General features: G+C 37.7%; 2 protein-coding genes across 8 annotated transcripts in view; one reads left to right on the top strand and one right to left on the bottom strand.

Moving 5' to 3' along the window:
* The window catches only part of SYN2 (synapsin II), a 143764-nt gene extending 131684 nt beyond the window's left edge, over window positions 1-12080 (top strand). For all 4 annotated transcript variants that reach the window (XM_042880120.1, XM_042880119.1, XM_042880121.1 and 1 more), the window contains 3 exons: window positions 4817-4877; window positions 8537-8834; window positions 11197-12080. In XM_042880120.1, the coding sequence (XP_042736054.1) occupies window positions 4817-4877; window positions 8537-8834; window positions 11197-11332 (495 nt within the window). In that variant the 3' untranslated portion in view covers window positions 11333-12080. The remainder of the gene's footprint in view (window positions 1-4816; window positions 4878-8536; window positions 8835-11196) is intronic.
* TIMP4 (TIMP metallopeptidase inhibitor 4) overlaps window positions 1-15943 on the bottom strand; it is a 107060-nt gene that overhangs the window by 66290 nt on the left and 24827 nt on the right. For 3 of the 4 annotated variants that reach the window (XM_042880124.1, XM_042880126.1, XM_042880125.1), the window contains one exon: window positions 11170-11255. The exons of the other annotated variant lie outside the window; for it this stretch is intronic. The gene's annotated coding sequence lies outside the window, so the exon portion shown is untranslated. The remainder of the gene's footprint in view (window positions 1-11169; window positions 11256-15943) is intronic. 4 annotated transcript variants of the gene reach the window in all.

Genomic DNA, 15943 nt, shown 5'->3' with positions numbered 1-15943 from the left:
TTCTCCTTTCACTGGCCTCTTTGCACGAGGTGGTGAAAGTGGCTCCTTTCTGAGGTGTGCCTGACCACGCCTGTCTTACGATTCGAATCAGGCCTATTTCACTGCCTGTCTCAGTCCACAATGAATAGCAAAAAGCTTTGTTGTCATGTTAAGCTCTACTACCAAGGAAGCATTTATGAGTCACTTACACCACGTTCATCCTGTAGAGAGTAAGGTCTGTTCTAGCAACTGGTGAGTACCCTTACCATACACTGCACACTGAAGGTAGAAAACAGCAACAAGGTGCTAAGGAGTTTCTTATTTTTTGATTCTCCATATCACAAAGTCAATTCAAGATCTCAGTGTTTTGCTAAATAATACAGTAGGTGCTTATTTACAACCCAGTTTTATTCAGCTAATGCCTGTTTCTTCTTGGTTCACATTGTCCTTTAGTGCAGCTTGTTCCCTATCTAGTGCTTTGCCATTACAGTGCTGTAAAAAGAACTGTACTGCCTTCAAGCCTCTTTGGCTGAATTAAGCTAGCTGAGTTCTTCCAAATGCTCTAGCTACACACTCTTCCATCTGCCTGCTCAGTTTAACAGTGCTTTTCTACATCTGATGAGCTTATATTCATCTTTCTTTACCAGGGGTGATGTTCTTCCATTGTAAGGACTAAGTATTTGTATCTAGGAGACTTTTAATGCAATCATTTTCTATTGACATCCTACTTAAATAATCCAAATTACCCCTCTGCTTTGCAATCACATTTCTTCCTTTATGCAATCAATCTCAGCTTGTACTTTGGCAATTCTCAATTGATCCTACTATTTCTTGATCTGAAAAATATGGCTTTCTTTTCAAATATTGAAATACCTATGAGAAGCTTCTATCATTGCATTACAAAGAAAACCAAATGAAACCCAAAAACAACAATGCATGCTCCAACTTTGGTTCACAAAAGCTTCAAACACAGCCAAATCAATATCAGTTTTAGCTGGGACTCAGTTTAAGATCTCTCTTGCCTAGGGGCTATTTTACTGCCAAGTTGCTGCTTTTGCTTCCACCCTTTCAGCATTCTTCTGATTATTCAAAATTCAAATATATATGAATCTAATCTGCATTTACATAAACAGATAGAAAAATAAGTAGCACGACTGATCAAACTGTAATACGGCATGCTTTAAGAACACTGTTCTACTCCAGTTTTACCTAAAGAATTCTAAGCACATTGCTTCAGGTGAGTATGGAAAAGAAGAAGGGCTACAGAGACATCTATGGGCACTTATATTTTACACAAGTAGCTGGGTTTCTGCTCTGGCTGTAATGAACTTAGCCAATATTCTAAAGACCATTATGCAGCCAAAGCATTGATTTTTATACTCAGATCTGAGAAGTCACTATTGCATTCCTAAAGTATTCGTGGGACTTTCTGCTTCCACAAGTAGAGTTATAGTTTTTCTAATAGTTATGTAAACAATAAATTCCCTTTGAAAAGGAGAGATTCTGTAACCATAGCCAGAGAATGTTACTATCAATATCAGCAATCCTCTCTTTTGGGAATTTTGATGTGATATAAAAGCTGCATTCCTGAAATGAAAGCAACAAGGGCTTCTTCCACAGCATTTACCACACCTCACTCAGTATAAACCATTCAGCACGGTTTAAAATTCCATACTGAATGCTGTCGTTTCCCATTCTCTGCACTAGTAATTGCCGTACAGTATGGTACTACTAACTGGCAAGCCTTGAGCATACAAATAAGAATCTGTCCAGGGCCATTTTCCATTATATAGTCCACATTCTAATCCTTCATTCTTGCAGTGTTTGAATTAAGCAGTCAGCAAGTTTGTAGATGAGAACTGCAGTGCATGAAAACATGTTTGTACTGAAAGAAACTGGTAGGAGGGTGATGTTCTAGGCTGGGCAACAAAGGAAATGAAAGAAAAAAAGAAGAACAGGAGGGGTGAAAACATCTGCAGGACAGGTCTAGTCCAGCATCGCTGTTCAGCGAGGCTGTGCCGCGTATATGGGGTTAGCAGCTCTTACAATTACATTGGCACACCATGCTGGAGAGGTGAGGAGTAACAGACTGCAGTCAATTTGCCAACAAGTGGTGTTTCAGAAGAAGCCTGGATTTTATTAAAGACCTTGGCTCAGGACAGCAAACAAGAGTGGTTCAAAGCCCGTGTTTAATATCAAGTATCAAGGCTTCTGACTGTCTCGGGGAAAAAGAAAAAAAAAAACAAAAAAAACCTCTTGAAAAAGACTGGATTACTACAGACCATTGAAAAACCATGAGTAAGATTTCTCAAATAGGAATGTAGTGCTAATTAGTCTTTTTGGGTCAGCCTGGGTGGGTTGGCTAATTAGCAAAAGTAATATACCCGTGTGATTGGCCTGGAGTGTGGGTGAGGTTCCTGGAAGCACCAGGTGATATCTGGTGAAAAAAGGATGCGTGGGTGGTAAAATCAAGACAGCTGCAGTCAATGACTGGAGTGGGGAAAATACATCTCCAACAGAAAATGCACAAAGGCTTTAAACTTCCAGAACAGTTGAGGTGAGGATCTGCAAGCTTCTATAAGGTTTATTGAAAGCCTAATTTAGGATAAAATAATTTCTTGGTGAGATAGAAAGATATGTGGATTGCATAAGTACTGATGTTGTCAAGTCAGTTAAATAGCGCGTGCAATAAAACCTGAGACCATTTCAGTGCAAGAACAAATGGCAGACTTGCTTCAGCCTCAAGGCACAGAGGAAACGGGGGCCCTACAGATGTTGTTTTAATATTTAAGTGGTGTGAATTTAAAGCGTCAGCTTATTTTCAGTTTCTAAATAAAATATGAGTTTTCCCTATGTAATCTTTCAGTAGAAAAACAGCAACGTGCACATTCTCTTTGGTCCTTGTCCCCGCACAGCGCTCCTCAGTATTTGATGGCCTTTCGCAGGACTAGTAAGTCTATCACATGCTAAGAGTAGTAATATTCTTTACGAGACGCTATGCATGCTTTTTAACTAAGTCATGTGGTCAGCTCAGTCCTCCAGAAGGCTTCTGAACGTCCTGAAAGCCAAGTACTCCCACTTTCCCTTTAAGGGCACACTCCACGTGTCGTACTTCAACACCAAAGGAAACAGAAGCTCTCTGTAATGCAGAACGCCCAAATGCCCTGCGGGTGTGTAGAGGAAGGTGCCAGGTGCATCAGAACAATGGTAGTAGAATATGAAAGGAGTTAGCTCCTCTAGGGCAGCTTTTCAAGGTTTCCATTCTCTGTGCTAATTTGCTCAGTATCCAAGGGGTTACTGATGTATATATATTTTTTTCAGCAAGATCCTGTGATGAAAATTATATAAAGTGGATACCACAAATGCTTACTGCGTCATTGAAAGAGGAATAGGATAGAAATTCAACTTTATCGTGTGGTTCAGAAGTCTAGAAGAAAAAGAGAAATAAAACAGGGAAGACTTTAAGTCACACGAAAGCATTTTAAAATTATCTGGTGGCACTGTATCCTCATCCCTACAGCGATGTTCACTGAGAGCTGTGCATGGATCAGTATGGATCCGTTAACACGGGGATCAGATTTTGCCTCATTCCTTTTGTGTGAGTCATTTTTACACCTCAGTTGGTCTTCTGAAGGTTGGTAACTCACAAAACTTGGTTTTGGACCTCATGTCCTTTCATTTATGCAGCTGAAGCAGGCAAAGCAATTTGGAACAGCTGCATACAATAGAGTGTCAATGTGGCATTTAGAAAGCACAATTTCTAGATTGCTGTGCTGGAATTTGGATCGTTTGAGTAACGTTTATTTCTGCAGTTCTGAGATCACATACAAAACTATCAGAAAAAAAATAAGTTTGGCAAAAACTTATATTAATTTTGCATTTACTATTTAATATATCCTGGGTTTTTCCTCGTGATAGATGGCAGTTTAGTTTCTGAATCCTAAACCCTCCCCCGCCCGCCCCCCCCCCCCCCAAAAAAAAAAAAAAAAACACCCCAACCAAGATATTGTGTCCAATTTTTTGACATACTTCATTTTTTTAAATATAAGAAATGAGTCCAAGACGAAGCTTGGATTCAAGTGCTAACATTCCCAAAGGGTTTTCTGCTCCAAGATTTTGGTTTAGGCCCACTTTTCCTCTGAACAAGTATATATTCAAAAATGATACTGCTGAATAAATCCACCCTTTTGAAAATGTAAGTATTATTACATGTATTTCTAATAACATGTCAGATGGAGTAACATGAAGTAATTTTAATTATTTTCATTATTTGTCTGTGGTTTTTGCTTCCTTCTTTCATTTTGCTTAGCAAACTAGTTAGCCTAGAGTAGCACATCTCTCTTCCCATTTACAGTCAGAGAATCAAAGTGAAATTACCACTGCTGTGCTACTGCTTCCAGAAACAAATGTTATAAAAATACATTATTTCTTGAATCACACAAAGGTATCTGTTGAAGTTCTATTCACTGTACTCTAAAAAAGACTGCAGAGTGATGAGATACAGAAAAGTGGTTCAAGGTGCTGGGAACTGAAGAAGGAAGAGCGTTCGCAAATGGCGGTAAGGTCTGAGAAGGCGCTATGGGCACCTGGCTGCAAGGGGAAAACAAGTTGTTGTTTGACTCTGTGTTTTTTTAACTCAGTTTTGGATTAGTCTAGGATTTCTCTGTCATGGCAATCACCAAATAAAGTTGAGAATGTTTTCTAGAATAAATTAAAATTGTATGTTCAGTCCCCAGCCAATAAAGAGATTTCAGATGAAAGTAAAGGCAAATTAGTGGAAAACTGGAACTAAACTACTCTAATTTTCTCCTCTTCTGTTTTCAAATATGTTTTCCAGAGTGGATCACTAAAGGAGCCAGAGCCAAACAAAATCCCACCTCAGCGACCACCACCTCAAGGTTGTTTACAGTACATTCTCGACTGTAATGGCGTTGCAGTAGGACCAAAACAAGTCCAGGCTACTTAGATAACCGAGACTAAAAGCAAGAGCTAAAACAAAAATGAAAGTTAAAAAAAAAGAAAAAGAAACAAAAACGCAATCTTTAAAGCAAACATACCAGTTTTGTTCAATTTTGCATTGTTCAGTGCTGACCTGGACTGTGTTTTTTCTATGCAGTGTCAACTATACCGTCTGGTTGGTTACTTGTTCATGTCTGTGCGTGTAACGCTTACCTACCTTTCTCTGTAAAACTTGTGATTTCAGGGCTGTTGTCAACAGTGTACAAAGAATGTGCCTCTTTAGAGCCCAGTGCAACTGTATGGATGGTTAGACAGTATTTCTTAAGTATTATATATCTGTCAGTGAAATACCACCGAGGTTCAAATCTAAATACTTTGCTTACTCTGTGAGTGTGCACACTATGCTCATCGCCTTTGTGTGTGCGTGCGTGTGCGTGTGTGCATGACTAATAGGTAGGTGATCCAGAAGTATTTTTTACAGCCTAGGTTAGAATTTGCTAGTGAGGCTTTTTATTTATGATTTTATAAAGTTTGTTAACATTTGAGTTTTACTTATATGCAAGCGGAAGTCTAATATTTCAGAGACTCGATAAGTGCGATACAGTTCTTCCCAAGGAATATTTAAAATATCTTCTATTTTACATACTGGTATTCATATTTTTAGTAATTCTGCATTAAATTATTAGCTACAAAGCTATGTAAATGGGCCACCTATGTGCAATATCTCAGTGAAAGTGTGAGTATTTAATGTATCTTATTTCAGTTAAGTAGTACCTTTCGTTGTAGTTCTAAATTAGAAATATCTAGGGAGATTTTTAAGTAAAAAATTAATGCAAATATTTTAAAAATCTTATGCTCACCTAAGAGTTAAATCCCAGGTTATTTGGTGAGAAGTACCTCAAGGACTGTTAAACTTCCTGTAAGAGCTCATTTTTTTTCCTAAACATGGATATTGTAGACCAAAGTACCTTTAACCAGCTAGAGATCTTGCAAGACAAAAATATTGGTGGTTTTCTTCACCAACTCAGGTCTATGATTATAAACCTAGAAATCTCAAGATAGCTATGAAGATAATTTAGTGCCAGTGTTATCCACATCAACAGGGTTTAAAACAATTGCTTAAAATCAAATGTGCAACAAGACTTGAGATGCCTAAAACTGTTAGATTTTCTGTAGGTAAATTATTTATGATTTTTTCAAACCCACTTATAGTGTAGTATTACAAGAAATACACAAGTGGGCAGTTATCTGCTGCGAGGACTCTAGCCAAGAGTCACAAGCTGCACAATGCTAGCATACCATAAAACTTTGTTGTGCGTGAGCCACAGAGCTCTAATTTGAAATTAGAAGACGTACAAAGATGAGCAGCTGTTAGTTTAGTGTGAACAATTGTTTAAAGGGAAAACAGCTTTATGTTCTTCTGTTTTTCCTGCAAACACTGGGGAAAAAAAATTATCAGTGAAAATCATCATTCTTAGCATTTCTTTTCTTTGTACAATCTGTCTGGTAAGATGAGAACTAAGGTATGCATTATTAGCTATTTCAGTGTGTGTAGTGTTTACTACCTATTGGTAATTTACATGAATATTTTGCTTTAGTGATCGGCACTTGTCTGGGTCAGTGATCATTCCCATGATGGCATTGACTATTCTGTTGTATATTAAGAAAATTCCACATAAAGTCAGGTTCACAGATCCTTACCTCCAGACACCATAAAAGAGAACAAACCATACTGCCCTGGGGTGAAGAAATGAATCTGATGATTGATTTTATTTAAAGCAGCTGGTATTTTTTTGCATGTAGTAGTACAAGTATTCACAAGTGCTTTTCACACGACATTTGTGAGCTGTGTGTGCAAAGAAGAGATGAGTGTTTCAGAGAGGATTTCAGCTTATTGACTGTAAAGGATTTACAAGGGCACACACTACTGCTACATACTACAGACAAGAAGCAAGCCAAAATGTCTCTCTGCATGTAAGCATGCTTAGGTGCAATATTGTGGTAACAGGGAACAGATGTTTTACAGTGTAGGCTTAATGTTCAGTTTTGTTATTTTTGGTAAAAATTTCTTTCATGATTGTTGCCTTTTGTACAACCCAGCTGCAAGAAAGTGAGCAAATGCTGGAAGTGTGACAGCAGTATATCTTTTATGTGAAATATCTTGTACAGCTTAATGTGCAATAAAAGAAAGTTATATCTGTCTTCAGTGTAAAGTTTCTGGCATTCAAGCCTGTATATACAAGTGGGGGAAAGAAACCTTTCTGTTTTTCAATATTGAGTGAAAGGAGACTAATAAGAAAACGATCCTTATTAAGATGTTGCAAGACCATGTTATCACCTTCAAATATTTCCTACAAAAGTGGTTAAAATTAACACACGATGAAGGCATTCCTTAACATACAGTACGTGCTATTTATCTTTCTACACCACAAAACACTGCTGTAACTGTACTAAGACTTCTTGAAGCATTGGTACGTGCTGTTCTCAGACACATACACTGGAATCTCATATAGTAAGTGGAAAACTATAATAGCAATTTCTTTTTTTAATCACGAATCGCAACATTATTTCCAGATATGCAGATTTTCTCCATAGAGACGCAAGTAGGTGAAGTCTTCTACTTGCACTTAATAGACGTGTAAGAGTAGAAATTCCCTAATATTGAGAACACTGTATAATATTTACCGTTCAACAAAGCTTTTTCCCTGACTGAAGCATTATGCAAACTAGTCTCTCAGAATTCCATCCTGTCCCTTCCTCCCCTTAACTCTTACATCCCACGTGCTTAGTCATGTGCAAGAATAAAGTTTTTTCTGACAACTGTCAGCCAAGAAAACCACATTCAGACGTCTCATAAGAGATAAAAGCAGCGCAACCACTGATATCTGACACAGCACTATTTCAGGCAGAAAGCAGTAAAAAGAAAAGCCCTCACTGATGATGTAGCATCTTTCAGCCACAGATTTCACAACTTAGCTCTCTACCACAAGTGGTAATTTCACACTTGCTACAGTATTTTTTCAGCATAATTCCTTCTCAGTGGGAAGATCTCCTCGGTAAAAAATCAGTAATGATTGTCTTTCCTTTCTTGTAATGTTCTTCATGTATTTCAGTAAGGAGTTAAGTTATCGAACGATTTTAAATTAGTTTTGTTGCTATAAGAATGAATTTAAGAGGAATATTACAAAAATAACTTCTGTGCTTTGGAGGAATAAAATTGTAATAACTACACAGAAAATAGGAGCTGTGTTGCTGAACTGGATTCTGTTGGTGTATGCAATTCTCTCACAGCCTCTTCTTTAGCTGGGCCAAAATTATAGTGGCTGTAACTCCACTGACTAATTTGAAGGCAGTAGGGTTACCACTGGGATAAATCTGGGACTTAGTAATTTTTATGGATGCTCCAAGCAAGCTTCTAATGTACCAACTGTAAATTGTAGAATTGACTACGTTAAGCTGCAGTGCATAGAATTCCATAGAATTTTGCCTCAGAAGTGTAATTATCACATTCAAGGATTATTTTAAAGTGTTGGATATGAATCTAATAAGAGCTCTTTGATACTATAACATTATGAAGTTTTTCTTGTGCTGAACCTAGGGGGCCCAGTGCAACCCCAAGGAATGCAGTCACAAGGCCAGGAGCCATTGCAGCCACAGCGCATGTACCCCCCTGGGCAGTCAGCAAAGCCCTCCACTTCCCAGCCACAGCGTCCACCCGGACCTACGACCCAGCAGCCACGTGCCCAGGCTCAAGGTCCTTCCAGCACCCGATTACAAAAGGAGGCAGAGGCACAGCCTGCACCGCAACCACAGCCTGCTCCACAGCCACAGCCTGCGCCTCAGCCCGCCCCGCAGCCCGCGCCGCAGCAGAAGCCTCAGTCTCACCCACAGCTTAAGTAAGATTTGCTTTATCACTTTCCTGGTCTGCTCAGAACAGTTACATTTTGTTGTTGAAACTGTAATTTGAGAGTCGGTCTGACATTCATACGAAGATGTACATACGCTGCCCAGTCTAAACTGAGGTTTCAGAAGGCTTATTATCGGTTTATCATTAGAGTAGCATTAGTTACATCCTGTGCTATACAAGATTTCATCAGTTGTGCAACTTATGCCCCAACTAGATCTGATGTGAAAACTCTTGATCGTTCTCGTTTCTTTGCCTTCCTTCTTATGTCACTGACTCATGACCTGGGTGTGCTGTTCGCCTGCACAGAAAAGAGGAAGTCTTATCTGCTTCAACTTTTAACCTTGCAGTCACTCAAAAGAACAGATTTCGGTTTCAAAAGGCCTATCTCAGAAACAGCCCAAAGGAACAAGCTGTCAAACTGTGTTCACAGTAACGCTCTGGTCATGGTGCACATTGCTACTGTCTGTACAGCACAAGTCACTCAGACCCTTTCTAGAGATGTCAGCAGGAGTGGCGCAGACACCTGCCTGTAGCCACCTCACTGCTGGAAGGTTCCCTCCTGCACAGCATGAGCCTGTCGCGCTGTACAGCCAGCTGCACGCTGCAGTAAAGAATGTGCACAGGATCTGTAGCCATACATCCTCATAGAGCTTTAAATTAGTGAATGGAAAACATGGAGAGGGTGTTAGCAGTGATTTGCTGTTTTTCAACATATTGATTCCGACTCTACTGCCAGTAGAGTCGCAATAACATTGGACTTATTTTGATGAGTAAAAAGCCATCATTTTTTTCACAGTGCAGATTTCCCCTTTCCACCAACTCACATGCTTGTACTGGTGTGAAGCAATTCTGAGTCCTCCCCTGAACACAATTCAGCCAAACAGCCTTGTTAGATGAGAGGGTGCGCAGATTAAAACAATGGTCAAAAAAGCTTAAGCATATTTGCTTCTGAAGAAAGTGTATTCTTGCATTCCTGGGACAGTATACTTCTTCATTTTGTTCTATAACAATAGATTGGTTCATCTATTATTTATCTAGAGAATAGACAGCTCCATTTTCTTAAGCTAGATGAAAAACCATAAACTAGTTTGAAACTTCATTTGTTCATTTCTGATATGAAAAACACTGTACCACATACATTTTTCCAGCTTTCTCCTTTTCCTCAAATGGAAAAGTAGTCTCTATATAAAAGAAAATAGAGTGAGTTCAATTTTTAAGATTCAAACAATGTAAGTGGAGTTTTTCTAACTTTCAAGACCTTTTAGGTCTGCACCAAGACTCAGATCTCCTGCCTGTAGGATTAACTCTATTTGCATGTGCATACTTTGTATTCACCCACATGCTGTTGCCTAACCTGTATGTACATGTTATTAATCTGTGAATAAATATTTAATTAGGCCACTTATTGTGTTACTAATCAAGTCAAGTGCTGCTTCCCACCCTCCCTCTTTCAGTGAGTACAAACAAACATTTATCAGTCTATTCTCATTAACACAACTATAATTTACAAAAAACCTAAAACGCCTGTAGCACTGTTTGCTGTACAGACATAGAGAAGCTGCAAACCATAGGGAGTATAAAACAACCTGAATAAGGAGAGCGTTTCACTATAGCCAAAACTGAAATCCTATTATTGTACTGAGAGAAAAATGAGATCAATATATTAGTGCTTGGATATTTTCATAAAAAGATTATAACTCATGATTGTTTTATATTTAAATTCAAACCTATCTTTTAAATGTTGTTTTACCTGGATTAGTTTTAAACTTCAGACATTTTCTTTCTTGTATGTTATTTTATTCATGCTTGCAGAAACTTAAACCACGTGTACATGATAGCACTAAAAACAGAATAGGATTACTGGACTAACTGCTAACAGAGAAGCAAAGTGATACCTGATTTGGGGAATTTGTTCAAAGAGGAAAGTTGTCATTAATTTTGACCATTATCTAACACTCAGCAATGGACAACATTACAACTGTGGTCTCATTCTTTGAGCTCTCATCATGCCGTGTCAGTAGTGAGTTGGATTTAGTAGGCAGGCTCAGATTCGCTGTAAGTTCTAATTTATGTCATCCAATTTACTTTGTTTCAGATATGTAAAAAAGCAGTGTGTTCTCCAAATAAAAGACTGTCCTACTTACAAATCAAAGAACAGAAGGAATATGCTTTATTGCAGCAACTCTGTGTGCTATATCTAACCATATTACTTGTGTTGAATATTCTGTTTGCTCAAGTGGAAATGGTCTCACAGCCATTTTTCCTTTTCTGCTAATTTTTACAAGTTATATGTGGATGGAAGTTGATAGACAATATGACCATACCAAACATGTTGCATTTTTGTCTTGCAGCAAGTCGCAGTCCTTGACAAATGCCTTCAGTTTCACAGAATCATCCTTCTTCCGATCATCTGTGAACGAAGATGAAGCAAAAGCTGAAACTATTCGAAACTTGAGGAAATCCTTTGCTAGTCTTTTTTCTGATTAGCCAGCTTCATCTAAATGCACACAGCATATAGTCTAAAAACTACGTGAATGTGACATAGGTTTTGTTTTCCCTGTGACAGTACCTTTCTCTCCTGTGCTAACTGTTGTATTAAGCAATATGTTAAACTTACAAAAAGAAACAAACAAACAAAAAAACCCACAGAAGAAGGACTTTGATGAAATACCATTTGGGAACATATATAGTGATAAACAAGGTAGAGTTCTATTATGAAAACAGAATGCCAAATTCTGAAGTCCTTATCTATTGTAATATTGTGGCCTTACTGTGACTGACTATATTATCCTAATTGAGACTTCTTTGTAGATCTGTGTTAATAAAGCATTGAGTTATGGGTTTCTTCTTGCTTTACCCATTTCCAATGCATTGCAATGCATGTGTATTTTGTGTGTAAATGTTTTGTACTGCAAGAGTAGTCTTGATTTGTTCTTGCCTCCCAAGTTCAGGAGGCAGTTCACTCTGACGTTCTTGTCAAGCTGCATAAATAGCGTGAGAAACTGAAGCACTTTCTTCCTCCTTATACAATCTTTCCATCAGCTGACTGTAGACTTCTGATGTATTGCTGAGTTATCATTGCACTAAATTAATGTCATAAATAGAGTGTATATGTACTACTGTACTCCATATGTCTATTTAAATTTATTTACAAACTGTAACCATAACTGATTTTAGTTGCAAAGACTATGCATGATGTTACCCTATTTTTGTGAGCACCTTCTAATAAATGCAAAGTCCCATGCCTGTTTAAAAAATGTCTTTGACAAAGCTTGCTTCAACATCAGTATATATTGTCTGTTTTAACTGATATCAGAAGAGTAATTTTGTGATTATTAAATATTTGGACACAAACTACAACTCTAAGAATGCAGACTGTCAGAAATAATTCCCTTTTAGACTGGCATCATTAAAAAATATAACTTTTAGCAAACACATTTGCATTTCCTAATAGGGATGTAATTGTTAAATATTTCTCTAACTTGCAGAAACAGAGTTGATCCCAGGTTTTGAGATAACAGCAGTATTTTTTTTAATTCTCAAAAGGAAACTGAAATTGGTCAGTAATCTCTTGACATCCCTTTCCAAATGAATATCACATCATTCTCCTTATGCTGAATTGCAAGCAGCAGTTCTCTGTGCCAGGAAACAGTGCTAGCAGTGGAAACAGGAGAAAGTAATATATATATTTATACTAGCATATCTGAGGTAGTAACAAGTAACACGAGGTTAACTTCTAAATCTAATGGAATTCATAATGCATTTGTAGAAACACATCTATTTGCCTCTGAAATGTTACTTTTTGTACTAGCTCAAAGCCAAGTATTAGTTTATGAAGCACAGAGAAATCACAATAACTTTGACTACACAGCTTCAGTTTTGGATTCTTTTGGACAAGGAGTCTGTCTTGGGCCAAGAGTTTGGTAACAAAGCATGGAAACTTTCACCTCAAGTGATGTCAAAATCAAGTTTGTACATTAGCATCTGATAGTTGCCTTAGAACAATGCTGTCCTCCATATTAAGGCCGAAATCTGGGGGCAGGTTTGCACTGCAACATTTGAAACTATAAATACGTGGCACTGCCCTCTGAAGGATGGAATCTCATTCTGTAGCGGGCACATCATCTTTGTGAAACAGCCCTCAAAGCAGCTCTCTTTCTAAATTAAAGATGATTCTCTATTATTTTTTTACTCTCCTGGGAGAATGCACTGTAGACAGAAACCTACAGTTTAGACTATGAATTCTGTGGCAGAACAGCACTCCTTAAATATCGATGTTCCTGTTAATTCATAAACACCATCAAACTGATTTTAATTTTGTCCCCTTCCTGCTCCCCTCTGGGTTGAAACACCCTTCACTGGCAGCAATAACAACCCTAAGCAGTTCTATAGCTTTTATGTTTGCTTTTAGATTAGAAAGATTAATCAAAGTTGCTAACGCAAATTAATTACTGCTACAGAGAAAGCATGGTAATTATGCATAGTTTGGCATGGTTCATGATTAGTACATGCCTAGTTTCAGCAATATAGTACAATATGAACTACAGGTAGTTCATTAGTCCAGACCCCGGATTTTGACTTGAGGCAAAGTTTCTTGCTCATATAAAATTCCCTCCCACCTTTTTCTGGGAGAAAACAGGTTTCACTGCAGTCTTTGTTTTACCATCTGGAACAAAAAAAAAAAAAAAAGAGAGAGAGAAAGAAAAGAAAAAAGAGAAGAAAATCAAAAAGAGAGCAAGATGATGCAATCAAATCTGCATGGTGTATCCTCCCACACAATGTACATAACATTGTGCCTCCCCACAATGCCAGAAGTTCTTTGTATCTGCAAGCGTGCTAAAGCGTGTCACATGCAAGCTCATGCATGCTTATGTTCCTTATGTACTTTTTCACAGTTAAAAATTTTTTAAGCAATCTATAGCACATGTTCAGAATACCTATCAGAAAAAAATAGTGAAAAAGCTATTCAAATTTATTCTCTGGTTTGTATTTTTTCATTACATAAATTGTGTTTTGAATACATTTGCAAGCTCTAAGTACCCAGTTATCCAATGCAGTGCTATCTAGGTTTGCATAAATGCTAACACAGAAATAACGTGAGTGTCTGAGGTTCAGCTTTGGGGACATTTGCCTAGACACATGAGCTGTGTACTTCATATGCACCTTTTCCATGGAGATGCAGGTGACGATGCCATAGGTCACTATGCACAGCGTTTTTGTCATCTTCCACTTATAGATCAGCATAATATGAAATCTATAGAGCTACTTCATCAAGTTTAGGTTTAAGATTGAGACGGAGTCATTTTCTGACCAGTAGGCCTGCAGCCATTCAAAACACAAGCAAATTTCAAAAGGTTGCAATTATGGATGAATATGGATGCTAAACTGGCTTTGAAACCACCACTAACTCTTCAATAAAAATTAGACAAATGGTACTAAGGTACTTTGTAAATACTGAGTGTAATTTGTATACTTCCTCCTCCAGAAGAACAAAGTTGTTTATCTGAGCTAATGTTGTCTCAATGAATACAACACATACAATGAAACTTATTTACAAAATTCAACAAGTCATTGTACGATATCCGTGCACTGACGTGGTTGTTGCCAGTATTTGGATGAAGACTACAAATAAATTTCCTAGCAAGCTGTTCATTAACAGCAGTTTCCAGTGCTGTTGGGTCGGATGCAAGTGGCTGAATATACCAAACAAATCTACCTAGTGCCTTCTCAGACATCCATCTTAATAAACAGGATCACCACAATTCTGGGGGTGAGCGAGAGGGACATCAACAATACAGGACCTGTGGGAGACCAAGGCTATTCTAAATTGTCAGTACAAGGCCAGTATAAATTGACCATGCATATAAACTGACCTAAAGTGGCAGTAGGCACTACTGAGCTCCCTCTCAGATCAGGTTTTTTCAGTTATCTTTTTTTTCAATCATTCAGGCATGGAGTAAGAAGCAACTTAATTGAGCTCTGCATTTCTTCTTCTCTGACTAAACAAAGCTACCTAGGAAGTCAGTGCTGCAAATAATGCTCTGCAAATTTTTAAAACTACTAGAGTTTATTTTTCATACCAAAAACAACTAGAAGTGATTACTGACTCAGAGGAGATTAAGAAAGATTATCTAACATGTCACAAATGCCAGCACAAACGAAATTAAGACCTGATGAGAATACATGTCTCATATGGAAATGCTTTTTATTAGACATATGTAAAACTATTAAGATGATTTTAAAACCTTGTGTGATAAGTTTCAAAACAGGTAGCTACAATTAGTTTTCCAAATCCACATTCTATTACGCAAATAAGCAGCAAAATTTGCAAAATGATATTTTCCTCACTTCCTTTAATTCCTCCTCATCTTCTAAGGAAGAATGTTACACCTCAAGATAATAAACTTACATCAAGTTTCATGAAGCACTGATTTGGCTATGTGCAGTTAGATCCTTGCACCTCAAAAAATATTTTAAGAAGAATGCAAACAAAATTAGCCTTAAGAAAAAGAATTAAAATAACGTGTAGATTGTCAGGTATTCCCAAGTATGCCTGCACTTAAAAGGAAAGAACAGAAAGCCTATCCCCCTGCTTTGTTTTAAAACTGCTCCGGAGTAAAAGAGATGTTTTTTTCTTTTTGTGGAGTTAGCTTTTTCTCCCCACAGGTCACATAGATTTAGAAAGAAAACCAATTTAAATGAAAACAAACAAAAAAGATACCAGGCTTTTCCTTTTCTTAAATGGGTTTGAGGTTTTAACTTCTGTTGTGACATTGCTCAGAATTTTCAAGGGTGGATGCAGTATTTAAAAACTGATCCACTTACATATTACAGAGAAGGCAACTGTCTTCCACTACTAAACCTCTGCTCTGTATAGGCAACAATAACAGAAACTAAGTGAGAAGTGTAAGAATCTGACAAGACTGAGAATGGATTAATTGAGAGCTTCACTCTTTACACGTAAACTTCATTAGCATTTTTCTCCTAATTATTCTTATTTTACACACATGTGCCTGTTCTTCTCACCAATCCCCATCAGCCAAATTCTTCTTTAAGGATTTACAAGCACTGAGGAGTACCCAAATTTTTTGTTTGAGG

Source organism: Lagopus leucura, unplaced genomic scaffold, assembly GCF_019238085.1.
Source record: "Lagopus leucura isolate 7727_CA_CO unplaced genomic scaffold, USGS_WTPT01 Super-Scaffold_100026, whole genome shotgun sequence".
Classification (NCBI taxonomy): domain Eukaryota; kingdom Metazoa; phylum Chordata; class Aves; order Galliformes; family Phasianidae; genus Lagopus; species Lagopus leucura.
The sequence above is the reverse complement of the archived record's forward strand: the minus strand, read 5'-3'. Positions and strand labels throughout refer to the sequence as shown.